General features: G+C 63.6%; 1 protein-coding gene across 5 annotated transcripts in view; it reads right to left on the reverse strand.

Moving 5' to 3' along the window:
- Positions 1–6,129: 6,129 nt before the first annotated feature.
- The window catches only part of NLGN3 (neuroligin 3), a 135,121-nt gene continuing 115,018 nt past the window's right edge, over positions 6,130–26,232 (reverse strand). For 4 of the 5 annotated variants that reach the window (XM_075007417.1, XM_075007416.1, XM_075007415.1 and 1 more), the window contains 2 exons: positions 11,847–12,636; positions 6,130–7,742 (listed from right to left, as the gene is read on the reverse strand). In XM_075007417.1, the coding sequence (XP_074863518.1) occupies positions 6,914–7,742; positions 11,847–12,636 (1,619 nt within the window). In that variant the 3' untranslated portion in view covers positions 6,130–6,913. Of the gene's footprint in view, positions 7,743–10,013; positions 11,521–11,846; positions 12,637–26,232 lie in introns of those variants that run through there. The other variant, XM_075007418.1, reaches the window with a different exon arrangement.

The raw sequence follows: 26,232 nt of genomic DNA on the forward strand, positions 1-26,232 counted from the left end.
CTCAGAGCATAGCCAGCAGGGCCTTTGGGCGCTGTTGTGGTGGTGTGACTGCGTGCAAAGGGTGTACAGTGCAGACCAGGGTGCACGTATCTGGGGCTGCACGAGGGTCATCTGCGTAAAGCTGAGACGTTCTCAGTCAGCGCAGCTGGGAGGAAGAACTGAACCAGGCAAACAGTCACGGCCATTGCAAATCAGGTCGGAACAACTGACGGGAGGCCCAAAAACCACAGTCAAGGAAGAAGTGTATTGATGGGAAGAATAACCTGGCTCGCCTGTGAGGCCTCAGGGCTTTGTCCGCTGCCCTGTGACGTGTACCATAGCCAGCAGGCAAGAGCCGGAAAGGCACAACTTCACACTCAGCCCTACGCAGGCGAGTCTGTCACTGGCCGCTGCTCCTGCCCTCAGCACGCCTCGTCACCGGCACAGAAACGGCTCAAGCAGGCAGCGAGCACGTTGTTTGGCAAGAAACCACCGACCAAGTGTTGTGGCTGGGAAGTCGTCCAGGCTGTACTGGTTTGTCTTTCTGGGCAATGCTGCCCTGTGGGTGATCAGTGCAGGCTGTGCCTGGCCCGGCGCTGGGCTCTGGCTGTTACATAAGTAATGCTGCTGGGGGGAAACACATTGGGGTGGGAATGGGCTTGACTGACACGAGAGCAGGGTTGCTTGGAGAGATGTTCAGCACCATACCAGCCACGGTGCAGCCCAGCAGCACTCACGTGTCACGCTCTAACCTGGGCTCCAAGGCCACCAGCAGAAGGGGAGCAGGGATGCCCGGGGAAAGGGGCCCCCGCGACAGCCTGAGCTCAGCACTGTCACGAGCCGGCTGCATGAACATGCCCTGCAGCAGCTTGACTCCGGCTGGCAGGGAACGGCTGCCTGCGTGCGCAGGGCCGGTGAGCGCGGCCTGGCATGGAGAGGGGGTGTGTGCTGCTTGTGCCCCACCACTGACCCCCCCCGCCCACCCCCCTGGGCTGCATCACTGACCCCGCCAGCACACCCCCCCTGTGCCCCACCACTGACCCCCCCAGCCCACCCCCCCGTGCCACATCACTGACCCCCCCACCCACCCCCCGTGCCCCACCACTGACCCCCCCAGCCCCCCCGTACCCCATCACTGACCCCCCCGCCCACCCCCGTGCCGCATCACTGACCCCCCCAGCCCACCCCCCCTGTGCCCCACCACTGACCCCCCCCAGCTCACCCCCGTGCCGCATCACTGACCCCCCCAGCCCACCCCCCTGGGCTGCATCACTGACCCCCCCCAGCCCACCCCCCTGTGCCCCACCACTGATCCCTCCGCCCTTCCATGTCATTGACCCCCCCAGCCCACCCCCCCGTGCCCCACCACTGACCCCCCCGCCCACCCCCGTGCCGCATCACTGACCCCCCCAGCCCACCCCCCCTGTGCCCCACCACTGACCCCCCCAGCCCACCCCCCTGGGCTGCATCACTGACCCCCCCGCGCCCCACCACTGACCCCCCCGCCCACCCCCCCTTGCTGCATCACTGACCCCCCCCGCCCCCCCGTACCCCACCACTGACCCCCCCAGCCCACCCCCCCATGCCGCATCACTGACCCCCCCGCCCACCCCCGTGCCGCATCACTGACCCCCCCAGCCCACCCCCCCTGTGCCCCACCACTGACCCCCCCCAGCCCACCTCCCCTGTGCCCCACCACTGACCCCCCCAAGCCCACCCCCCTGGGCTGCATCACTGACCCCGCCAGCACACCCCCCTGTGCCCCACCACTGATCCCTCCGCCCTTCCATGTCATTGACCCCCCCAGCCCACCCCCCCGTGCCCCACCACTGACCCCCCCCGCCCACAACCGTGCCGCATCACTGACCCCCCCAGCCCACCCTCCGTGCCCCACCACTGACCCCCCCAGCCCACCCCTCCGTGCCACATCACTGACCCCGCAGCCCACCCCCTGTGCCATACCACTAACCCCCCGCCCTCCCGTATCACTGACCCCCCCCAGCCCACCCCCCCGTGCCCCACCACTGACCCCACCAGCCCACCACCCCCATGCCCCACCACTGACCCTCCCGCCCAACCCCCCGTGCCGCACCACTGACCCCCCAGCCCACCACCCCCGTGCCGCACCACTGACCCCCCCAGCCCACCCCCGTGCCCCACCACTGACCCCCAGCCCACCCCTCCGTGCCACATCACTGACCCCGCAGCCCACCCCGTGCCGTACCACTAACCCCCCGCCCTCCCGTATCACTGACCCCCCCGCCCACCTCCCCATGCCGCACCACTGACCCCCCAGCCCACCTCCCCATGCCACACCACTGACCCCCTCCAGTCCCCAGCACTCCTGTGCCCCCACCACTGACCCCCCTAGCCCCCCCGTGCCACACCACTGACCCCCCCCAGCCCCAACACTCCTGTGTCCCCACCACTGACCCCCCCAGCCCACCCCCCCGTGCCGCACCACTGATCCCCCTCCAGTCCCCAACACCCCTGTGCCCCCACCACTGACCCCCCCAGCCCACCTCCCCGTGCCCCACCACTGACCCCCCTCCAATCCCCAACACCCCTGTTCCCCCACCACTGACCCCTCCCAGCCCACCTCCCCGTGCCCCACCACTGACCCCCTCCAGTCCCCAACACCCCTGTGCCCCAACCACTGACCGCCCCCAGCCCCCTATGCCCCACCACTGACCCCCGCCCTCCTGTGCCACTGACCCCCAGCCCCGTGCCCCAGCACTGACCTCCCCCACCCTCTTGTGCCCCAGCCCCCTGTGCCCCACCACTGACCCCCCCCGCCCTCCTGTGCCACTGACCCCCCCAGCTCCCTGTGCCCCACCACTGACCCCCCCGCCCTCCTGTGCCACTGACCCTCCCCCGCCCCGTGCCCCACCACTGACCCCCCTGCCCTCCCATGCCACTGACCCTCCCCCGCCCCCATGCCCCACCACTGACCCCCCCCAACTCATCCCCCCCATGCCCCACCACCATCCTGTGCCTCCCAGACTACAGCACCTGGGGCGTTGGTGGGGGAAGAGGGCCGCAGGCTGGGTGGCACCGGCTGGTGTCTCCAGTGGGTTTGTCTGGGCGACAGTCGCCAGCGGGCGCCAGGGCCAGGATTCGGGGACTAGGAGCCACAGGCCCCCGGTGCGCTCCCAAGCCATGGCTCAGGGTTCAGCCCCCAGGGGGGCAGAGCCTGCAGGGAGGGGTGAGCAGGTGGGTACAGTGAGGCCCTGCTCTGCACAGCACTCAGTGGGCCTGCGAGGGCTGGAGCAGACATGCCAGGGCCCATTGCCGCTGGCGGCCCAGACTCCAGCCAGGCGCCCCCAGGAGCTGGGCTGCTGGCTGTGCCTCCCACAGGCGCCTGTGGCTTTGCTGGTGGGCCTTGTGCCCTGCCCCCCACCCCCACATGCACTTCATGTACCAGGCCCCAGCCAGCTCCTGCCACCCCACAGCTGGGGCTGGAGAACCAGAGAAGCCCAAGGCCACCCTGGGCTCCAGGGCAGAGCGGGACTAGCACGGACGTGCCCAAGTTCAAAGCTACGCCCGGGCCCCTGCTCCAGCCTGGCTGCCTGCCAGCCCGTCCCCAGAGCGTAGCTGTCCTAGGGACAGCAGCCTGCCTAGGCGGGGTCCCCTCTGTGCTGGGGCTCCAACGCATGGAGCTGCTAGGCCAGCGGCTCTGGTGTGTGGGCACAGGCTGGGGGAGACTGAACACACTCAGCCAGCTTCCCACACCTCAGTCCCAGCCAGCGGCCCTGGCCCCATCCAAAGCAAGCCGCTGCGGCCAACGGTGCGGGGCAGTGCAAGGCCTGCGGGGCCAGCGCTGGGAATGCCAAAGATCCCCTTGCTCATGCCAGCCAGTCCCCACCCCAGCTGGACTACAGGCTCCTGCCCCACACCCTGCCCACTGCTCACCCAGTGCCTGCCTGGGCTGTGGGGTAGCTGCACCCCCATCCCCCCCAGACAGCTCACAGGACGCCACACTAGTCAAAATAGCGTTTCTGGTTTATTTGGAGTTTGTTACTCTGCGCAGGTGACGGTATAAACACATCCTACACTCAGGCTCTGCCCCGAAGCAGCCCCACTACCCTTGGGCCACTTCAGCTCCATCCAGCCCCCGAGACATCCCCCACTGCAGCGCAGGCTCTCTCCTGTGTCCTGCTCTGCACCCCGCCCTCCCGTCTGTGGGGCAGGAACCCCCTAGAGTGCTTGCAATGGGGAGGGTACACTGGGATGCCCATCTGAGCATGGAAGCCAAGCCTGAGTCTGGCGCTGGGCTCCTTTGACCACATATGGATAGGGCAGGACGTGGGAATAGATGGGAGCGTGCTGGGGGGGAATCAGGTGACAAAGGGAGGGGGAGGTTGGAAATTAGGGGGCAGACCCTGAGGGGCAGAACCTGGAGGGGCCAGGGAACTGAGTGGCAGAAAGTAGGGAGGCATCAGGTGGCGGCAGCCAGGGAGGGGCACGATGGGTGCAAATGGGGGGGGCAATCGCCCTGCAGACATGGAGGGGAGAGGGGAGCGGCCGGGCCCAGCCTGGCTGTCAGCCCCCGGCATGAGTGGAGCAGAGCCCCGTCAGCCAGCAGCCAGGCTGGGAGAGGCACCAGTGGCCTAGCAGGTAGGCCCCTGCCATGGCTGGGATGCGCCTGCTCTGTGGGGCTACTGAGGGAGTGGGTTACGCCTGGGGCTCGGCCTGACCTGGGGGCCCAGCCCCTGCACCCACTCCCCAGCCCACCTGGCTGGGTACATGCTTGGAGCCACGTAGCAACAGTGAACACCTGGGCCAGCACTGGCCCAGGCAGCTCCGTCCGGGCCCACCCTCCTCTTTGGCACCTGGGGGGAACGGGCCACGGCAGCTTGTGTCCAACGGCCCCGCAGGTTGGCGCCATGCTAAGCCCTGAAGAAACCAGCCCCTGCTCTCCGCCCCCGGGATCCCCGCCAAACTCTGCCTGTGCCCCTCCGCCCCGGCCGGCTGGCGCCACTACAGGCCGCCTCAGCAGCGGCTCGCATACGGGAGTCTCCTGGGAGCTGGCGAAATGTCCAGCCAGGCCTGAGCTGAGCTCTCCGTGCTACCTCCCCTCCGGCACACGCATGGCCGATGCAGGCAGGTGCCCCTTCACCACCACACGAGCCAGCCCTCCCCAGCCCCAGCCCCAGCCCCAGCCGAGTGCACCAGGGCTCTGCTGTGCAGCTGGCTGCCCGGGGCTCACGCAGGCGCAGCTGGCAGAGGACGGGGGTGAGGCAGGGCGAGGAGCAGAAAGCAGGAGCCAGCAGGGCTGGCGAGAGCTGGGTGCAGCAGTGGGACTGGCAGAGGGCAGTAAAATTTGCAATGTCAGTGTTGTGGGAAACACCAGGAGTGGCAGAGGGCATGGCAGAGTGTGGCATGAGGAAGCTGGCAAAGGAGGGGGTGGGCAGAGATTGGCACTGGGGGGAGTTGGCAGACAAGGGCAGTGGGAGAAACTGGCAGAGAAGGGAGAGGGGAGGCAGCAGAGAATGGGTGGGGCAGGGGAGGGCAGAGGAGGTAGAGGCAGCAGAGGATGAGTGAGGCAGGGGAGGGCAGGGGACGCAGCAGAGGATGGGTGGAGGAGGCAGGGGAGGGCAGAGGAGGACAGGTGAGGCAGGGGAGGGCGGGGGAGGCAGGGCAGGGTGGCAGAGGAGGCAGCAGAAGATGGGTGGGGCGGGGGAGGAAGAGGAGGGCAGCGGAGGACAGGTGAGGCAGGGGAGGGAGGGGGAGGCAGTGGAGGATGGGCGGGGAAGGCAGTGGAGGGCAGAGGAGGTAGAGGAGGATGGGGGAGGCAGAGGAGGGCAGAGGAGGGCAGGGGAGGCAGCACATGGTGGCACGGAGGAGGGTTGGCAGCGGCAAGTGGTGAGGCTAGGAGGGAAGGGGCAGCGATGGGGAGCCGGGACCAGGCAATGTGGGAGCCGCGAGGGCAGCGCTGGCTGCCGGCAGTGCGGGCGATGCTCACGGACTCAGCCCATATCGCACTGGGAGGGGAAATATCAAAAGTAGAAAAGCGGCTGCACGGCAGCTCGGCGGGACGCGCCCTGCTGGCCCAGGCATCTGGGTGGTTGGCACAGCATGGCCGATTGGCCCCGGCGAGGCGGTGAGCAGCCTGGCCAATGCTGCGATCCAGCCCGGCTCTCACGTCCGCTCGAGAACACCTGGTTTAAACTCTTACAAAGGACAAAACGTGGCAACTCCGTTAGTGTGTAAAGAACTAAAGATCTGCTTAAAAACATCTCTGCAAAGAGACACGACTGACACGAGACTCTGCAGCAAGCGGCGCAGAGGTGCTCAGCCCATGCCTGTCGGGGACACAGCGGCACTCCACCCCGGCCCAGCGCCACACCGAGCCCCGAGCTCCCTGCCACACCCAGCGCCAGACCAGGCACCAAACGCTTCCTGCCAAATGGCGGGCCGGCACAGACCCTCTCTGGCAGGGCAGCTGCTCTACCCTGCAGCATGCAGGGGCCTTCTCCACGGCACCTGGAAAGGGGAATGTCAACTGACCCCCCGTCCAGGGAAACAGAACACCAGTCCCGAGAGTGCTGCAGGGCAGGGCTCCAGGAAGTGCCCCTCCCCACTGGTGCCCAGTCTTACAGGGCCCTGTCCAGGCAAGGGTCACAAGCCCCAGCACTCCGCCCCAAGCGGGTCCTTCTCACTGACCGTGGAGGTGTTTCCAGCAGGAACGCGGTGTGTAGCCAGGGGGTCAGGCCCTGCTCCGACCGGGCCCTGCTGCCCCAGCGCTGGCCCTAGCAGCATACCAAGAGCCAAAGCACTTTACAAAAGAAAAACAACAGGAGAAAGAAAGAGAGAGAGAGAAAGCTGGAGGGGTGAGCAGCCCGACTCCCTCCAGGGTCCTGCCCTGCCGGTGCTGCTCAGCCTGTCCCCAGGGGCGCGGGTGTGCCGGCACGGGTGGGCGTGTCCCTGGGAGCTATACCCGGGTGGTGGAGTGTGAGTGTGGGAGCCCCGTACTGCTGAACCCCGCTGCAAAGGTGTTGTAGGGGTGCAGGGTCTGCAGGCCCACCAGGGAGTTGGGGATCATAGTGATGGTGTTGGGGGTCATCAGGGGTATGTCGTCTGGGGAGCGGCGCAGGGTGAGTGTGTAGTCGGGCAGGGAGGTGAGCCGCAGAGCGTCATGCGCCTGCGCTGACTCGCACTCCTGCTGGGCTTGGCTCATCTGCAGGGAGGGCACCTCCTCCTCGGGCGTGTGGCTCATGTCGTTGGGGGCGCTGCGCTGGGGGCTGGGCTGGCGGCGCGTGTCCTGCCGGCGCTTGTCCTTGCGGTAGTAGAGTGCGGCGAAGGCCAGCACGTTGAGGAAGAGCAGCGAGGCACCCACAGCAATGGTGACGCTCAGCTCGGTGGAATAGTCCCGGGGGCTCTCGATCAGCAGCGTGCCAGCCTCCTGCTCCGGGCTCCCCTGCTCCCGGGGGCTCTCGCTGCTGTAGGCTGGGCGCTTGGTCGTCCAGAGCTGGCCGCTGGGCCGGCGGGTGGCGTGTGAGTTCGGCGCGGCGTCCGGCGGCGGCACTTTGGTGGTGGTGGAAGTGTAATGGAACATGTCATGCAGGTTGTACAGGTGGGGCACTAGGTGCTTCCAGAAGGCCACCTTGGTAGCTCGGTAGTGGTCTCGCACTCTGGGCTTCAGGCCAACGTGCAGGTACAGCTGGTCGCGAGGGTTGTACTTGGACCATGCCACTTCCTCAAAGCGGTTGGCTTTGGTGTGAATGAACTTGGTGTCCTGGGGGACAGGCTTGTTGGGGTCCCTACGGAACACAATGGAAATCGTCCCTGTGGCACTGCCGAAGTGCAGAGACACAGGGCGCTGCACACCATGCTGGGAGAGACACAGACAGGGCCCTCAGGGACAGGCACTACCAGCATGCCAGAGCCCTGGAGAATGCCGAGTGCCCTGAGCTGGGCATTACCAATCCCACTGAGCAGCCTCTGCTGGCGCAGCTCTGACCTTGGCTCTCAGGGCCCCCCAGCCCCCACTGTCGCTGCTGGCACCCGATGCTCTGGGCACCAGTTCATCCCTTCTAACCCGGAGGCTCCTGAACAGAGCCAGAGAACAGAGTGAATGTGTAACACAGGCATCAGCTAAGCTCCCCCATACCCAATGGCCTCAGCGCCCACAACAGCTGAGCACCAGGCTCTCCAGGCAGACGGGAGTTGGCCAAAGGAACCAAGCAGGGGAGCAGCTGTGCTAATGCCAGGGAGGGCAGTGGTCCGCTCCGAACGGCACCTGCAGCCTGCCCAGGGACTCGGCACATCCCACTCGTGGGACTCCCCAGCAGTCTGCCCAGCCCTGCCGGTACAGAAAGCTCTGCAGCAGTGGGCTGCCTCCCCTTGTGCCACGCTCCTGGCCCCGCCCACAGAGTGGCAGGAACCCAGGTGCTTCTGGGAGAGGGCATGTGCACACACACGCGTGGGGAGGGTGGGCGTGGGCGCACACACGCGTGGGGAGGGTGGGCGTGGGCGCACATGTGTGTGGAGGGTGGGCGCAGGCACACATGTGTGGGGAGGGTGGGCACACACGTGTGGGGAGGGTGGGCGCAGGCACACACGTGTGTGGAGGGTGGGCACACACGTGTGGGGAGGGTGGGCGCGGGCACACACATGTGTGGGGAGGGTGGGCGCACACGTGTGGGGAGGGTGGGCGCAGGCACACACGTGTGTGGAGGGTGGGCACACACGTGTGGGGAGGGTGGGCGCGGGCACACACACGTGTGGGGAGGGTGGGCGTGGGCACACGTGTGGGGAGGGTGGGCGTGGGCACACACACGTGTGGGGAGGGTGGGCACACGTGTGGGGAGGGTGGGCGCGGGCACACACACGTGTGGGGAGGGTGGGCGCACACGTGTGTGGAGGGTGGGCGCGGGCACACACGGGTGGGGAGGGTGGGCGCACACGTGTGGGGAGGGTGGGCGTGGGCACACACACGTGTGGGGAGGGTGGGCGTGGGCGCACACGTGTGGGGAGGGTGGGCGCGGGCACACACACGTGTGGGGAGGGTGGGCGCGGGCGCACACAGAGAGGGAGCACAGAATGCAGAGGTGGTTCATGACCAAGGGCAGCCGCATTTGCACCTCCCATGCCAGCGTAGTAACTTGTGTCCCACCCACGCCTGACGCGGGACCCTTTGAACACCAGTACCCAGCAGGTAGGCGATCTGGGGCGGGGGGGGCAGCACACTGTCACGGGAACGTGAGAGGAACGTACGACTCCAGTGCGCTTACCAGACGAGGAACACGCTATCACCTCTTGCAGGTGTCGTCACAGAGGGCTGCAGCCGGGGGGGACAGGCACAGATTGGAGGGAGGGCAGCACAGAACCTCTCTCACCATGAGACTCCACATCACCGTCATCACAGTGGGAGGGAACTTTACCAAGGGGCTCCTCCAACAACACATGTCAAAGGGGGCTGCTCTACAGACGTGAGGTGCAGAAATACTCCAGCCATTCACTAACTCTCCTCTGCCACTGGTTTTCAGCCTATGGGCCACTCGCCCCGGGGGGACCACTCGCCTGCACCTTCTGCTAAGCTTTCCACTGAGGTCTCACTCCTTGTGCAATCTGTGAGGGGCCTGCGAAGGAAAAAGGACATCTGCCGCTGCTCTACGGGGACAAAGGAATTGCAGCGTGGACATTTCATCAGCCCTGTGGCTGGGAGCACATGGCTGGGAGCATCAGGCCTGTGGCTGGGAGCACATGGCTGGGAGCATCAGGCCTGTGGCTGGGAGCACATGGCTGGGAGCATCAGGCCTGTGACTGGGAGCACGTAGCCGGGAGCACCAGGCCTGTGGCTGGGAGTATGTGGCTGGGAGCGTGTGGCAAGAGTTTCACCTGAACCACATCTGGCTTAATCAGTTCTAGTTACTGGGAGGGACTGGAGGATTTCTTCTGGTGTAGCCATTTCTCAGGGTCCTGTCAGACACTTGGAGTCTTTCTGAAGTTAACTAACACGCTGGATTTTTAAGCAGACCTAACCCAGTGCTGTGACGAAACATAAATGCCACTTAACGACTCCCACGTACCTGAACTGCCCCGAAAGAACGGGCGGCTGCAGAACACAGGACTGGGCGTGTGTTGGGGTCACCCTGCAGGTGCAGCCAATGCTATGAAAGGCAGCGTGGCCGGCAGGCTGAGAGCTGCTGGACAGAGCTGCTGCCGCACACAGACAGGCAGGGTGTGCGTGCATGCTGCTGGGCTGCCAGGAGCGCGAGCTGCAACAGCACAGCACGGTGAGACACTCCAGCTTACCGGGCAGATGGTGACACAAGCCTTGCACAAGCCTTGCTGCTCTGGGCTGCATCCCAGGCTCTGACAGTGCGCTGACACGCATCCACACGGAGGCTCCCTTTCCCTCCACGCTAACACACAGCACCAGCACGACACATGCGCACACAGGGAGGGAGGCATCCAACACAAACATGCATGCAAACAAGAACAGGGAAGTGGGCGCACACACACACATGCAGACAGACACACACAGATAAACAGATACACACACACAGAGGGAAGTGTGCACACACACATGCAGACAGACACATAGAGAGATACACACACAGATGGAAGTGTGCACACACATATGCAGGCAGACACACACAGAGAGACAGATACACACACAGAGGGAAGTGCGCACACACATGCAGACAGACACACAGAGAGACAGATACACACACACACACAGAGGGAAGTGCGCGCACACATATGCAGACAGACACACAGAGACAGATACACACACACACACAGAGGGAAGTGCACACCCACACACATATGCAGGCAAACACACACAGAGACAGATATACACACACACACACAGAGGGAAGTACACACACACATATGCAGGCAGACACACACAGAGACAGATACACACACACACACAGAGGGAAGTGCGCACACACATATGCAGGCAGACACACACAGAGACAGATACACACACACACACAGAGGGAAGTGCGCACACCCACGCACATATGCAGGCAGACACACACAGAGAGACAGATACACACACACACAGAGGGAAGTGCGCACACACATATGCAGGCAGACACACACAGAGAGACAGATACACACACACACAGAGGGAAGTGCACACACACATATGCAGGCAGACACACACACAGAGGGAAGTGCACACACACACACATGCAGGCAGACACACACACAGAGGGAAGTGCGCACACACACATGCAGGCAGACACACACAGAGAGACAGATACACACACACACACACAGAGGGAACTGCGCACACACACATATGCAGGCAGACACACAGAGAGACAGATACACACACACACAGAGGGAAGTGCACACCCACATATGCAGGCAGACACACACACAGAGGGAAGTGCGCACACACATACACGCACATGCAGGCAGACACACACAGAGGGAAGTGCGCACGCACACACAGAGAGAGATACACACACACACAGAGGGAAGTGCGCACACACACACAGAGACAGATACACACACACAGAGGGAAGTACGCACACACATATGCAGGCAGACACACACAGAGGGAAGTGCGCACACACATATGCAGGCAGACACAGAGAGAGACAGATACACACACACACACAGAGGGAACTGCGCACACATACATATGCAGGCAGACACACAGAGAGACAGATACACACACACACACAGAGGGAAGTGCGCACACACATATGCAGGCAGACACACACAGAGAGACAGATACACACACACACACAGAGGGAAGTGCGCACACACACACAGAGAGACAGATATACACACACACACAGAGGGAAGTGCGCACACACATATGCAGGCAGACACACACACAGAGGGAAGTGCGCGCACACACACACGCGCATGCATGCAGAGACCACAGCATCTCTCACCCGGTCTTGGCAAAGTTGGTCCAGTACGTCATGACCACGGCACTGAGCATAACGTCGTTCTTGGAGAAGTTGCAAGGGAAGAGGTCAGTGGGGCCAATCATTGGGATCCCGAAGACATAAGGCACCTCATCTCCATGGGCAGCATCTGACCACGCTGGTTTCATGAGGCTCTGGCAGTGGTGGTAGAAGGCGTAGAAGTAGGTTGGGGAGCCGTAGCGGGCATGCAGGTCAGCTGTCACCACGGACGGCTCCACCCACTGGTGGTCAGTGAACAGGGCCACCAGGGTTTTGCGGCGTGTCTCGGGGTTGTCTCTGTCTGCCCAGTCCGTGTACATAAACTTGATGGTCTCCCGCAAGGTGTCCTTCCCCTCTGGGTAGCCATACAGGTTATCCACAAAGTTAGAGACGGAGTAGTCAAAGTCACTGCCCGACACCCCGTCTTCAGGGTCCACCACACCCTCCACGAACTTCAGCCCCTCCCCCTGGTTCACACCCAGCATGATGTCATAGTTCAGGAACTCGCCCTGCTCCATCAGGATCTCAGGGTCATCTGGGATGACATCCCCGTCAATGACAGGCCCAAAGGCCACATGGTAGCGGGCTGGCTGGATGTCTTGCTCCACCAGCTCCTTGGCACTCTTCTGTCGCAGACAATCCACCATGTCCACCGTGTCCAGCACATTGCAGCCCACCTTGTCAGCCAGCAGACTGGTGTACTTCACAGGCTGGTAGTTGACTGCCCAGCTGGAGAGGGCAGAGCCACTCTGGATGATGGCTCTTTGGAAGAGACCTGCAGGCAAAGAGGAGCATGAATGGCAGCTCCTGGCAGGGCATTCTCAGCATCGCACAGGAGGGGCTAACCACCTCCCCATGTAGCTCAAGGCAGGGCCTCTTGGGAGCCTCCAAACACACAGTCATCCCAGCTGGAGGGTAGAAGCCAGGCTTCTGGCTTCAAGAGAGGCCCCCGATAATGCAGGCCTGAACCCTGAGGAGCACAGGCCACAGCCTGCAGGCCTCTTCCGGCTCTGCTCCTCCTGAGGCAGTTAAGAGCGACAAGCCAGTCTGAAGCTTGCTCCACACTACCACGATCGGTCACCAAGACCTGCCTGCCCTTTGGTGCCAGAACAGAGGGAGCATTCACCCTGCAGTGCGCTTTCTTAGCGGGAGGGACAACACATGGAGTTTTAGCAACAAAACACGTCTGCCCCACCGGGAGATGTTTTTCTTTCCCTCCCTTTAGTCTCGACAGACTCGTGCTCCTTTGAAGGGACATGCTAAAGCAGTGGTGCCCCAATGGAAGTCAACCAACTGTCACATGACCCCCCACCCCCCGCAGCGAGGCTCCCACCCCCCATCCCCGGAAGCCAGGCTCCCCACCAACCAATCCCCCGCAGCCAGGCTCCCCACCCTCCATCCCCCGCAGCCAGGCTCCCTACCCCCAATCCCCCGCAGCCAGGCTCCCTACCCCATCCCCCGCAGCCAGGCACCCTACCCCCAATCCCCCGCAGCCAGGCTCCCCACCCTCCATCCCCCGCAGCCAGGCACCCTACCCCCAATCCCCCGCAGCCAGGCTCCCCACCAACCAATCCCCTGCAGCCAGGCTCCCCACCCTCCATCCCCCGCAGCCAGGCTCCCTACCCCCAATCCCCTGCAGCCAGGCTCCCTACCCCCAATCCCCCGCAGCCAGGCACCCTACCCCCATCCCCCGCAGCCAGGCTCCCCACCCTCCATCCCCCGCAGCCAGGCTCCCTACCCCCAATCCCCTGCAGCCAGGCACCCTACCCCCAATCCCCTGCAGCCAGGCTCCCCACCAACCAATCCCCCGCAGCCAGGCTCCCCACCCTCCATCCCCCGCAGCCAGGCTCCCTACCCCCAATCCCCCGCAGCCAGGCTCCCCACCCTCCATCCCCCGCAGCCAGGCTCCCCACCAACCAATCCCCTGCAGCCAGACTCCCTACCCCCAATCCCCTGCAGCCAGGCTCCCTACCCCCAATCCCCCGCAGCCAGGCTCCCTACCCCCAATCCCCCGCAGCCAGGCACCCTACCCCCATCCCCCGCAGCCAGGCTCCCCACCCTCCATCCCCCGCAGCCAGACTCCCTACCCCCAATCCCCTGCAGCCAGGCTCCCTACCCCCAATCCCCCGCAGCCAGGCACCCTACCCCATCCCCTGCAGCCAGGCTCCCCACCCTCCATCCCCCGCAGCCAGGCTCCCTACCCCCAATCCCCTGCAGCCAGGCTCCCCACCAACCAATCCCCCGCAGCCAGGCTCCCCACCCTCCATCCCCCGCAGCCAGACTCCCTACCCCCAATCCCCCGCAGCCAGGCACCCTACCCCCATCCCCCGCAGCCAGGCACCCTACCCCCAATCCCCCGCAGCCAGGCACCCTACCCCCATCCCCCGCAGCCAGACTCCCTACCCCCATCCCCCGCAGCCAGGCACCCTACCCCCAATCCCCCGCAGCCAGGCACCTTACCCCCATCCCCCGCAGCCAGGCACCCTACCCCCATCCCCCGCAGCCAGGCTCCCCACCCTCCATCCCCCGCAGCCAGGCACCCTACCCCCAATCCCCCGCAGCCAGGCACCCTACCCCCATCCCCCGCAGCCAGGCTCCCCACCCTCCATCCCCCGCAGCCAGGCACCCTACCCCCAATCCCCCGCAGCCAGGCACCCTACCCCCATCCCCCGCAGCCAGGCTCCCCACCCTCCATCCCCCGCAGCCAGGCACCCTACCCCCATCCCCCGCAGCCAGGCACCTTACCCCCATCCCCCGCAGCCAGGCACCCTACCCCCATCCCCCGCAGCCAGACTCCCTACCCCCAATCCCCCGCAGCCAGGCACCCTACCCCCATCCCCCGCAGCCAGGCACCCTACCCCCATCCCCCGCAGCCAGGCTCCCCACCCTCCATCCCCCGCAGCCAGACTCCCTACCCCCATCCCCCGCAGCCAGGCTCCCCACCCTCCATCCCCCGCAGCCAGGCACCCTACCCCCAATCCCCCGCAGCCAGGCACCCTACCCCCATCCCCTGCAGCCAGGCTCCTCACCCTCCATCCCCCGCAGCCAGACTCCCTACCCCCAATCCCCCGCAGCCAGACTCCTCACCCTCCATCCCCCGCAGCCAGGCACCCTGCCCCCATCCCCCGCAGCCAGACTCCCTACCCCCAATCCCCCGCAGCCAGGCACCCTACCCCCATCCCCTGCAGCCAGGCACCCTACCCCCATCCCCCGCAGCCAGACTCCCTACCCCCAATCCCCCGCAGCCAGGCACCCTACCCCCATCCCCCGCAGCCAAGCACCCTACCCCCATCCCCCGCAGCCAGGCTCCCGCCCCCCAAATCCCTCGCAGCCAGACTCCCTACCCCCAATCCCCCGCAGCCAGGCACCCTACCCCCATCCCCTGCAGCCAGGCACCCTACCCCCATCCCCCGCAGCCAGGCTCCCGCCCCCCAAATCCCTCGCAGCCAGACTCCCTACCCCCAATCCCCCGCAGCCAGGCACCCTACCCCCATCCCCTGCAGCCAGGCTCCCCACCCTCCATCCCCCGCAGCCAGGCACCCTACCCCCATCCCCCGCAGCCAGACTCCCTACCCCCAATCCCCCGCAGCCAGGCACCCTACCCCCATCCCCCGCAGCCAGACTCCCTACCCCCAATCCCCCGCAGCCAGGCACCCTACCCCCATCCCCCGCAGCCAGACTCCCTACCCCCAATCCCCTGCAGCCAGGCTCCCTACCCCCCATCCCCCGCAGCCAGGCACCCTACCCCCATCCCCTGCAGCCAGGCACCCTACCCCCATCCCCCGCAGCCAGGCTCCCGCCCCCCAAATCCCTCGCAGCCAGACTCCCTACCCCCAATCCCCCGCAGCCAGGCACCCTACCCCCATCCCCTGCAGCCAGGCTCCCCACCCTCCATCCCCCGCAGCCAGGCACCCTACCCCCATCCCCCGCAGCCAGACTCCCTACCCCCAATCCCCCGCAGCCAGGCACCCTACCCCCAATCCCCCGCAGCCAGGCACCCTACCCCCATCCCCCGCAGCCAGACTCCCTACCCCCAATCCCCCGCAGCCAGGCACCCTACCCCCATCCCCCGCAGCCAGACTCCCTACCCCCAATCCCCTGCAGCCAGGCTCCCTACCCCCCATCCCCCGCAGCCAGGCACCCTACCCCCATCCCCTGCAGCCAGGCTCCCCACCCTCCATCCCCCGCAGCCAGGCACCCTACCCCCATCCCCCGCAGCCAGGCTCCCGCCCCCCAAATCCCTCGCAGCCAGACTCCCTACCCCCAATCCCCCGCAGCCAGGCTCCCCACTCTCCATCCCGCGCAGACAGGTGCCCTACCCCCATCCCCTGCAGCCAGGCACCCTACCCCCAATCCCCTGCAGCCAGGTGCCCTGCCCTCATCCTCTGCAGCCAGGCGCCCTACCCCTATGCCCCCAGTGACTCACCGGAGCCACCCAGCCCCAAGCTGTGCAGCCCAAGAGCCACGCTGGGAAGGAGACCCGCTGGGGCAGCATCAGCTGCAGGAGGTTGGGAACGCGCAGCTCCTGGCTAGAGCCACAGGCGCTGTTGGGGGCAGCTCTCTTGGCCAAAGCCTGGGCAGCTGCCCCAGGGCAAGGGTTGCAAGGGCTGCCTCCTCAGCTGCTGCCACACGCTTGTGGTGGGGCACGTGCACAGCGCAGGCAGAGGGCGCCTCACTTGTGTGGCTCTACTGAGGCCTTTCACGTTGCGCTGCCCCTTTTGGCACACGCGGCAAACAGGAAGCACATTGGGCAACACGGCACTAAGGAAAGACCCATGTCTGAGCCCAGCCCCCTGCTCCATGAGAATGGGCTTATGAATATGCATGTCAAAGACGAAGTATGCAAAACAGGTCACATCACATATTAGTCTTATCGTTATAACCTAGGGACCTGTACATCCTGTTCTGGTGCATGTGTCACTCTCATACGTAAAGTTAGACATGCGCAGTGCGAATCTGTTATCGTGCTAAATGTGTGAGTGTGACCCACGAGTGATACGTCAAGTATTAAAGGTGCAGTACTCAAATAAATGACTTGTGAGTGGCTGTGTTTGTCCTGTAAGCCCAAACTGTGGCTGACCCTAGAAAAAACAGGTGACCATACCACCTGGCACTGGAATCCATCTAGAACCTGGCAATTTTCCATAGGGTGGGGGATGTGGAACAAAAGAGTCACACCCTGGGGAAAAGTCTACGGAAGCAATGGCAAGCAATCACCCTTTGCCAGCAGCCGGCCTGGGGAAGTGCCTGGCCCACCCTTAGAGGAGCCAAAGAACTGTGAAGAAGCTGTAGCTCCAAGTGAGAGAAGAAGCTATTGCCTGAGATGAGAACAGCTGCTCAAGGTAAGAATTCGCGTGTACAAATTTCTCGGTGGAGTAGAACGAGCAAAGTGGTGTTGATCATTTTACGTTAGTAACACTTTGAGTGCATAACAACACTTGTGTTCATTATCAAGCCCAGCATAAATAACTTGACTCCTGGGGGAGGATGCAGCCACTGTGCGCGTCTCACTTCCATTGATAAAATGAGCTAAGCTTATGAGCTTTTTTGGCGTAAATCGTGGATCCCCCGTGTGGGTTGGTTCCCTGGGTGCTGAGCCTTCCTGGAGCTGAGCTGGATCAATGGCTCTGCTGCTCCACAGGGGCAGTAACCCCACCTCCGTACTTTGGCTGGGGGAGACCAGAGAGAGGGTCTGGCCCAGCAGTCAGTGGTGGGGTGCTCCAGAGGGCAGGAAGGCATTAGTGGCATGATCTGCACACCTAGGGCCACCCCTCTGGGGACCTCTGTGATTCCAGCCTCTCCCAGCTGTTACCCAGGAGTGGGACAGTGTGGTCAGTGCTACACCTCGGGCCTGGCCTCAGAGAGCCTGTAGGCAACGCAGAAAGCAGAGCTGCTGTGTCCCAGAGTGGGCAGCGCTCCTGCCCTGCTGGAGTCAAGCAGCCTCCTGCCCACCTGCCCTGAACAGAGCTGGGGATGGCACCGGGTCCCTCCAGCTGTCTCAGCTCCTCGGCCCTGCCACAGCCCTTTGGAGGGTTGGGAGCTGGCAGAGCTGTCTGTGCTGGCCCCCTTCACCCTGCATGTCACATCCTCTGGGCACCCCCCAGCACACTTCCTGCCCAGCTGGGCCCGTCGGCTGCCAATGCAGGCCCCGCAGGGCACAAAGGGGCCTTTCTGCTGGAGGGAACACGGGGGGAGTGGACTCTTGCCCTAGAAAGCAGGGCCACAAAGGCCCTGGCCCAGGCAGAGGAATGCTCGGCCAGATGCCAGCTGCACATCTCTGGGACTTGTGCTCAGAATACAAAGGGCTGCTGGGAGTGGGAGGCTGCAGGGTCTGAGGTGGACTTGGAGTGCACACCCTGGGGCTCTGCTCCCCACCCTGTTCAGGCCACCCGCGCCCTGGGGAGCCCGGCCCAAGGGGAATCGCGCTGGGTCCCAGGTGCACAGGCCTGCAGAAGTGCTGCCAGCACTGCCAACCCAGCACCTGCTAGCAACTCGTGGCCTATAGGAGGAAAGCGACACGGCAGCTTCCTGCCACCCACCCGAGCTTTCCCGCTGGAGCAGCAGGAGGGAGCAGCCTGCAGGCAGGCCCTTTGGCCAGCCACAGGGCTATTCCCGCCCAGACTTCGCCACTACCCACAGCTGCAGGCCTCTCTTTCCCAGAGCAGGCCCCGGCCGAGCTAGGCCCACAGCAGGCTGTCTCCACTGGGCACACGGGGAGGGGGCACGGTGCTGATCCCCGGCCCTCTTCCCCACACCCAGCCAGAAGCTATTTGGCAGCTGCTCTGGAGGCAGCTGCTGCCCAGCCCCAGCCAGGCTCAGTAGCAGCTCCTCGACATCCACCGAGGAAGATGGAGGTGCAAAGTGACTCCTCGCCCTGCTGGCCCCCAGCCTTGACCTGCTCTGTACTGCTGCGGTAACCCACTGAGCCTGTGGCAGCTGCACTGGAGCTCAGAGAATACCCCGCCGCTCCCCCTCTCCGTGCTGCACAGCCCTGGCCACCTACCCCGCCAGCTGTGGCCTGTGCGATGGTGTCCAGCGAGTGCCTTTTGAACAAGGCACTTCTGCCAGCAGCTCCTAGGGGAGTTAGCCAGGCTGGGAGTGCACCACAGGCGCTCACCCTGCACGAGCGCCCCAGCAAGGCGAGGCTCTACTCAGCCTTCATGGGGCCCTGGGCAACGGGGGACTTGGCCCCAGGTCCCAGAAGGGGTGGGGCTAGGGGCAGCCAGAACTCAGCACCACTGGCCCATGAGCACCAGCCTCCAGCGGTGACCTAGAAGGGCTAGTGGCTCTGGCTGCCGCTGCTGCTGCCGCAGCCGTGGTGGCAGCCAGAAGCCCTGGGCTCTTTTAAAGCACCAGGCCCCAGGGCACTGCCCCCTTCGCTCCCTGGGCTGTCTGGCCTACAGCAGCCAGGTGATGTGCACGCAGCATGGTGCGCAGACAAGCCCCAGCCTCCTAGCCCCACCCCTCCACCACCTCCTCTTGGTGCACTTGGAGCTGGGTTTCCCAACTGGCCTTGCGACCAGGCGCGGGGCTCTCTTGCCTGGGCAGAGCCTGCGCTGTAGCTGCCTCTCCCTCCTGGTAGCAGGAGCACACACCTTGCTGAGGAGTTCCTGACCAGCTCCCTGCTGGTTTGAAATCCGCCCTGACGGCCGCACACCAGGGCACCCGTCTCCCTCTGGATACTGGCTGCTACCAGTTCCTGCACGCCTGCCAGGCCGGCACGGAAAGGAGCAGCCTCCTCCCCGCATAGGGATGGCTACACTGCACCCCAGCTGCCTTTGCAGCAGAGGTAACAACAGCAGTGTGGATCAGCAATGCAAGCCCAGCCTAGGGGTGTATGGCCTGTACCCTCCCTGCTTAGCTGTCCCACTCCAGGTACATGCTGCAGTCACAGGTGGGCAGCAGTGACTACACCCCACAAGACCACAGGTGCAAGGAAAAAGTCAAAATGTCCCTTGGGCAGAGAGAGGGTGGTCTGAGACCAGCCTGTCTTCCCTAGCCAGTGCACCAAGCCCCTCCCCAGCCTCAGCCCCCATGGCTGGAGCTCAGTGATTTCTGAATGTGCAGCTGAGCACACTCTGCAGCCCATCCCAAGGCTGAGGCATGCTCGGCTCTCTGGCATGCTGCAGGTTAGATTGCGGGAGCAGATCTCAACAGGTCCAAGAGCTGGTGGGGAGAACTCAGCCTGGCACGCTGGGCCAGTGCCCAGCTCAGCGGGAGGCAGGGTGTACAGGGACAAACTGGAACAGGGGCTGAGGGAGTTTCTTTGTCTTTTTAAACGAGAGAAAGGAGAGCTCTGAACAGGCAACGACGAGGGTGCCTCCTGCAATAGGGCAGGGCCTTTCTCTCTCGGCACCTGCAGGGCACACTGAGCTGTCTGGCTAATGCACAAGAACCCAGGGAACAGCCGCTGGCTTTCCTGGTGCATGCACAGTGGTCAGAGAGACCCAGGCTCACAACGGTTCTGGTCGGGGGCTGGAGCCAGGACTGCGGGGATTCACTTTGTACTTGAACATGTGTACTGGCATTTGGGTTACAGTGACACGTGCTGCTGGGATTCACTGGTTTCACTTCTGCCCCGGGAGGCTTGGCAGGCCAAGGAGAGTTTGCTGCTTTACTCAAACCAGCACCAGAAGGTGAACAGTTCTTTCCTGACAGCAGTGGGAAGGGGAAGGAGAAGGAGAAGGAGGCTGGTGGTCACTGCACCTGAACATACAGGAGGTTGGTTTGCAGCGTGCCAGGGGACTCGGTCCCAGTCAATGCTACTGGCTGTTTGCTCCCGTCATGCTGAAGCAGTGGGCTTTTGCTGCTGAGTGCTTTCAGCCATGCTGCTCAGGAGGGCTGGCGCAAACCTGTGGGAGATCCCAGGAGCTCTCCCTTGCAATGCCAGTTTGAGGCCCCAGGGGAGTGCATGTGAAGGGCCAGGGATGTCTGATTTAGGGTACATTCAGTTACTGCCTTGGCAAGACCCCGGGGCTGGAGTTCTCAGAGGCAGGGACAGTCACTCAGCATGGGAGCAGTGACTGAGCCCAAAGGCCTCAGCAGGGGACTGGAGAGGAGTGGGGCCCAAGGGGTAGGAGGGGATGTATGTTGCTGGAGACAAAAGGAAACCAGCACAGCACTGTGGGGTGGTGCCTGCTAGCCCCTCCCCAGGCTTCATCCATCTTGGAGCCACAGTGCTTTGCCTGGGCGACCAGCTGCACGCTGCAGCTCGGGCTGTGCTTTGACAAGGAGGCCAGCCGCGCAGCACCGCTCGCAGCTGAGAGAGCAGCAGGGCTGAGCCCCTGCACAGGCGTGGCGGGAGGGACAGAAAGCCCCGGGGGTGGCTGTGCTGTTGTGCTCCTGTAGCACCGGCAGACCCTGATTCTGAACTCTGAGCTGCGCTTTCCCGCAGCCCCGCTGAGCCCAGGTGTCCCAGGGATTCAGGCGGCGTAAGGTCCTGTGTAAGCTGGGAGGCTCCCAGGCTGAGAGGTGGTTCCAGGGGGCTCTTGGGTCCCTGATGAGCTGCACGGAGTAGAGGAGAGGCCTCTGCTGCCCGGACTAGCCACTGTTCTCTCAGCTCCACTCCCTTGCAACAGCTTTACCGGTCTGGCTGCCAGACAGGGCTGGGAGGGGTTTTAAAATCTAGGCAGCAGCAATTACCCTCCTCCTTGTTAATGAGCGTCCGCTGGGGAAGGACAGGGCTGGTGGTTTGTTTCCTGGCGAGAGAGAACCCACTTTGATTTCAATGTATTAAATGGGGGGAGTGCATCCCCCCAGGGCAACCTGCGGCAGCGCATGTCCCAGGAAGGAGAGCACAAGCTCTTGGCCTCTGCACTAATTACTGATTCATTAGCAGCTCTTGACCACTTCCCTTATTAAGGGAACATCTAGGAAGCTACACCCACCTGATCGCTGCAGCTCTGCAGGCCCCTCTTCCTGCCCCCCAACGGGGTCCTACCTGGGCCCTGGAGACCCTGTGGAGCAGGCTACTGTTAATGCAATGGGGGCCAAGGGGACCCTGATCATGAATACAAACAACAATGGCGGCAAGATCTGCAGTGCTCCTGGGCCAGTCCTGCCTTGTACCTGGTGCACCCACACCTCCCAGCCCCACAGCGGCTACAGAGCCCTGACAAGAGGCCTTGGGTTGCCATAGAGGGAGGTACAGCACACCCTCCTGTGTGGGTGACGGCATGACCACGGGCGGGGGGTCCCACAGCTCAGGCTCCAAAACCTCTGCACTGACATGTAGCCCCAGGCTCAGGCGACTCTGGCCAGCTGCAGCCAGGCCACCTGTCTGTCACTCTACTCTGAGTCCAGGACTCCTGCGTGAACCAGCAGCCCTGGAAGAGCAGGGCTCCTGCAGGGGAGAGGAAAGCCAGAGCTCAGAGCAGGTCCTGCTCTGCAGCCTCCCAGCCAGGCGTGCTCCTTAGGGCCTCTCCCCTCTTCCACACCAGGCTTTCAGCCCCATTACTGTGGGAAGCAAACCTCTTGTTGTAAGTGCTGCAGGGTCCATCCTCCCCAGGAGCCTGTAACCCACTGCTCCGCTGCCCGCCTGTGGCAGGGACTGGAGCCGGCAGCTGCAGCCCCTGCCATCGTCTCAAGGTAGACTCCTCCCCTCCCCCAGCACTGCGGTTGGGGCTGGCACACAGGGCATGTGCAGGCTCTGGGAAGCCCAGGGGAATGAATGGGGAGGAGCTGGCTGGCACCATCTGGGCAGACGAGCAGCAAATCAGTATCCCAAGCAGGTACAACAACCATTTGGCTCTGCAGCAGTGGATCTGCCCAGCCAGATACAATCTTTGCAAAGAGAGTGGCTTCCACCCCCCGCAGCTGACAACCTGCCTCCGCAGCATGCCTGCCATGGTGAGGGCCAGACCGCACGCTGCTGTGAGTGTGCTTGCACGCACGCACGCTCCTCGCCCCCCCGAGCTGCAGAGATAACCACCCCTGCCACTGGCACAGAAATCTACATCCCACTCACACATTACACACCCCAGCTCCGACACGAATGTGCACGCCCACGAGAGCACACCCCTGCTCCTACCAGCAGGTCTGGCATGCTGTTCAACAGGAGGCACACAGCCCTGCAAGGCAGCACACACCCACTCTGCACCAGGGCCTCACAACCTTCCAGGGCTGCTGTGCCCCAAACTCTGCCTCACTTGACATGACTTGGTACAAAACCAGACACCCAGAGCCAGAAGTGGCCAGTCCCTGGTAGTGGAACACTGCTAAATGGCTCTCTCCTGCCCTCGCACTCCAGCCATGTAACCCTGGCACTCAGAAGCACGCAGAGCAGCAGCACCTAACCCCACCCGTGCGAAACTCGTGTGTATGGGCTCACTCGTGCCCTCGCACTTCAGCCGTGTAACCCTGGCACTCAGACGCACGCAGAGCAGCAGCATGCACCCTACCCATGCGAAACCCGTGTGCACGGGCTCACTTGTGCCCTCGCACTTCAGCCGTGTAATCCTGGCACTCAGAAGCACACTGAGCAGCAGCACCCCACCCCGCCTGTCCGAAACCCTTCTGTATGGGCTCACTCGTGCCCTCGCACTCCAGCCATGTAACCCTGGCACTCAGAAGCACGCAGAGCAGCAGCATGCACCCTACCCATGCGAAACCCGTGTGCATGGGCTCACTCCCACCCTCGCACTACAGCCGTGTAACCCTGGCACTCAGACGCACGCAGAGCAGCAGCATGCACCCTACCCATGCGAAACCCGTGTGCATGGGCTCACTCCCACCCTCGCACTACAGCCGTGTAACCCTGGCACTCAGACGCACGCAGAGCAGCAGCATGCACCCTACCCATGCGAAACCCGTGTGCACGGGCTCACTCCCACCCTCGCACTACAGCTGTGTAACCCTGGCACTCAGATGCATGCAGAGCAGCACTACCCCACCCTGCCCGTGCGAAACCCATGTGTATGGGCTCACTCCTGCCCTCGCACTACAGCCGTGTAACCCTGGTACTCAGAAGCACGCAGGGTAGCAGCACCCCACCCTACCCATGCAAAACCCGTCTGTATGGGCTCACTCCTGCCCTCGCACTACAGCTGTGTAACCCTGGTACTCAGACGCATGCAGAGCAGCAGCACCCCACCCTGCCCGTGCAAAACCCGTGTGTATGGGCTCACTCGCACCCTCACACTACAGCCGTGTAACCCTGGTACTCAGATGCATGCAGAGCAGCAGCACCCCACCCTGCCCACGCGAAACCCATTTGTATCGGCTCACTGTCACCCTCACACTACAGCCGTGTAACCCTGGCACTCAGACGCACGCAGAGCAGCAGCACTCCACCCTACCTGTGTGAAACCCGTGTGTATGGGCTCACTCGCACCCTCACACCACAGCCGTGTAACCCTGGTACTCAGATGCATGCACAGTAGCAGCAACCCACCCTGCCCGTGCGAAACCCGTGTGTATGGACTCACTCCCGCCCTCGCACTACAGCCGTGTAACCCTGGTACTCAGACGCATGCAGAGCAGCACTACCCCACCCTGCCCATGCAAAACCCGTGTGTATGGGCTCACTCCCACCCTCGCACTACAGCTTTGCAACCCTGGTACTCAGACGCATGCAGAGCAGCAGCACCCCACCCTGCCCGTGCAAAACCCATGTGTATGGGCTCACTCCCGCCCTTGCACCACAGCCGTGTAACCCTGGTACTCAGACACATGCAAAGCAGAAGCACCCACCCTACCCGTGCGAAACCCGTGTGTATGGGCTTACTCGCACCCTCACACCACAGCCGTGTAACCCTGGTACTCAGATGCATGTAAAGCAGCAGCACCCACCCTACCCGTGCGAAACCCGTCTGTATGGGCTCACTCGCACCCTCACACCACAGCTGTGTAACCCTGGTACTCAGACGCATGCAAAGCAGCACCACCCCACCCTGCCTGTGCGAAACCCATCTGTATGGGCTCATTCCCGCCCTTGCACTACAGCTGTGTAACCCTGGTACTCAGACACATGCACAGTAGCAGCACCCACCCTACCCGTGCGAAACCCGTGTGTATGGGCTCATTCGCACCCTCACACCACAGCCGTGTAACCCTGGTATTCAGACGCATGCAAAGCAGCACCACCCCACCCTGCCCGTGCGAATCCCGGCTGTATGGGCTCACTCCCGCCCTCGCACTACAGCTGTGTAACCCTGGTACTCAGATGCACGCAGAGCAGCAGCACCCCACCCTGCCTGTGCGAATCCCGGCTGTATGGGCTCACTCGCACCCTCACACCACAGCCGTGTAACCCTGGTACTCAGACGCATGCAGAGCAGCAGCACCCCATCCTACCCATGCGAAACCCGTGTGTATAGGCTCACTCGCACCCTCACACCACAGCCGTGTAACCCTGGTATTCAGACGCATGCAAAGCAGCACCACCCCACCCTGCCTGTGCGAATCCCGGCTGTATGGGCTCACTCCCACCCTCGCACTACAGCTGTGTAACCCTGGTACTCAGATGCACGCAGAGCAGCAGCACCCCACCCTGCCCGTGCGAAACCCGTGTACATGGGCGCACTCGTGCGCTCTGCGTAGCCTGGTGTACAACGAGGTGAGTGCCTTGCAGAGCTGATGTCCATGTGCCACAGCACTGCTTGCCCTGCACCTCTGCAGCCACTGCAGCGACAGCTCTGTGCACACAGCCACACGACGACACCTGCTGCCGCCGGATGTCCAGGCCGCAGACATCACCCTGCCCACATACAGGCTGCCTGCATCCAAAGGCGGAAGAAGGGGCTTTTCCACATAGGAGGTCCAGCAGGAGAAGGCTCTGGGCGTCCCCCCAGCTGCTCATACACAGGGAACTGCGGCTGTGCTGCCCATGCGAGGGGTCACCAGCATGCCAGAGGGAAGGCAGTAGCTCCCAGGCTCGTGGCTAGTCACTGCTTTGGGTGCCATAGGAAAGAAGCCTGCGTCCCTGCAGCCTCGTGGAGCAGGATGGAGCAGAACCAGGCAGCTGGCGGCTATCACCCACCCTCCCCCAAGCTGCATGCCCAGGCAGAGCCCCTTCCGAGGCCAGCTGGCACAGCAGTGGGAGAAAGATGGGTCCAGTCCTAGGGCCACGCTCACCTGGTACAGCGAGAGGCGCAGTCCACACCTGCCTTCTTCCCTGAGTGCGTCCCAGACATGCGGTGCCCTGGCACTTGCCAGGTCCCCAGGGGCTGTGCCAGGGCAGCAGGAAGCAGGCTCTGGCCTTCGCCTCATTTTGCACCCAGTCCCCTCTGGACAAGCTCACAGGGGAGAGCCGGGCTGTTCCAGCAGCAGTGCTTTGAGACAGTCTGCAGAGAGCTTGGCTTGGTGAGCCTGCCAGTCCCCTGAGTAATGGACCTGAGGACAGCAAACACAGCAGCAGCCCCCAGCCACGTCT

Source organism: Carettochelys insculpta, chromosome 13 (assembly GCF_033958435.1).
Source record: "Carettochelys insculpta isolate YL-2023 chromosome 13, ASM3395843v1, whole genome shotgun sequence".
NCBI classification, from domain to species: domain Eukaryota; kingdom Metazoa; phylum Chordata; order Testudines; family Carettochelyidae; genus Carettochelys; species Carettochelys insculpta.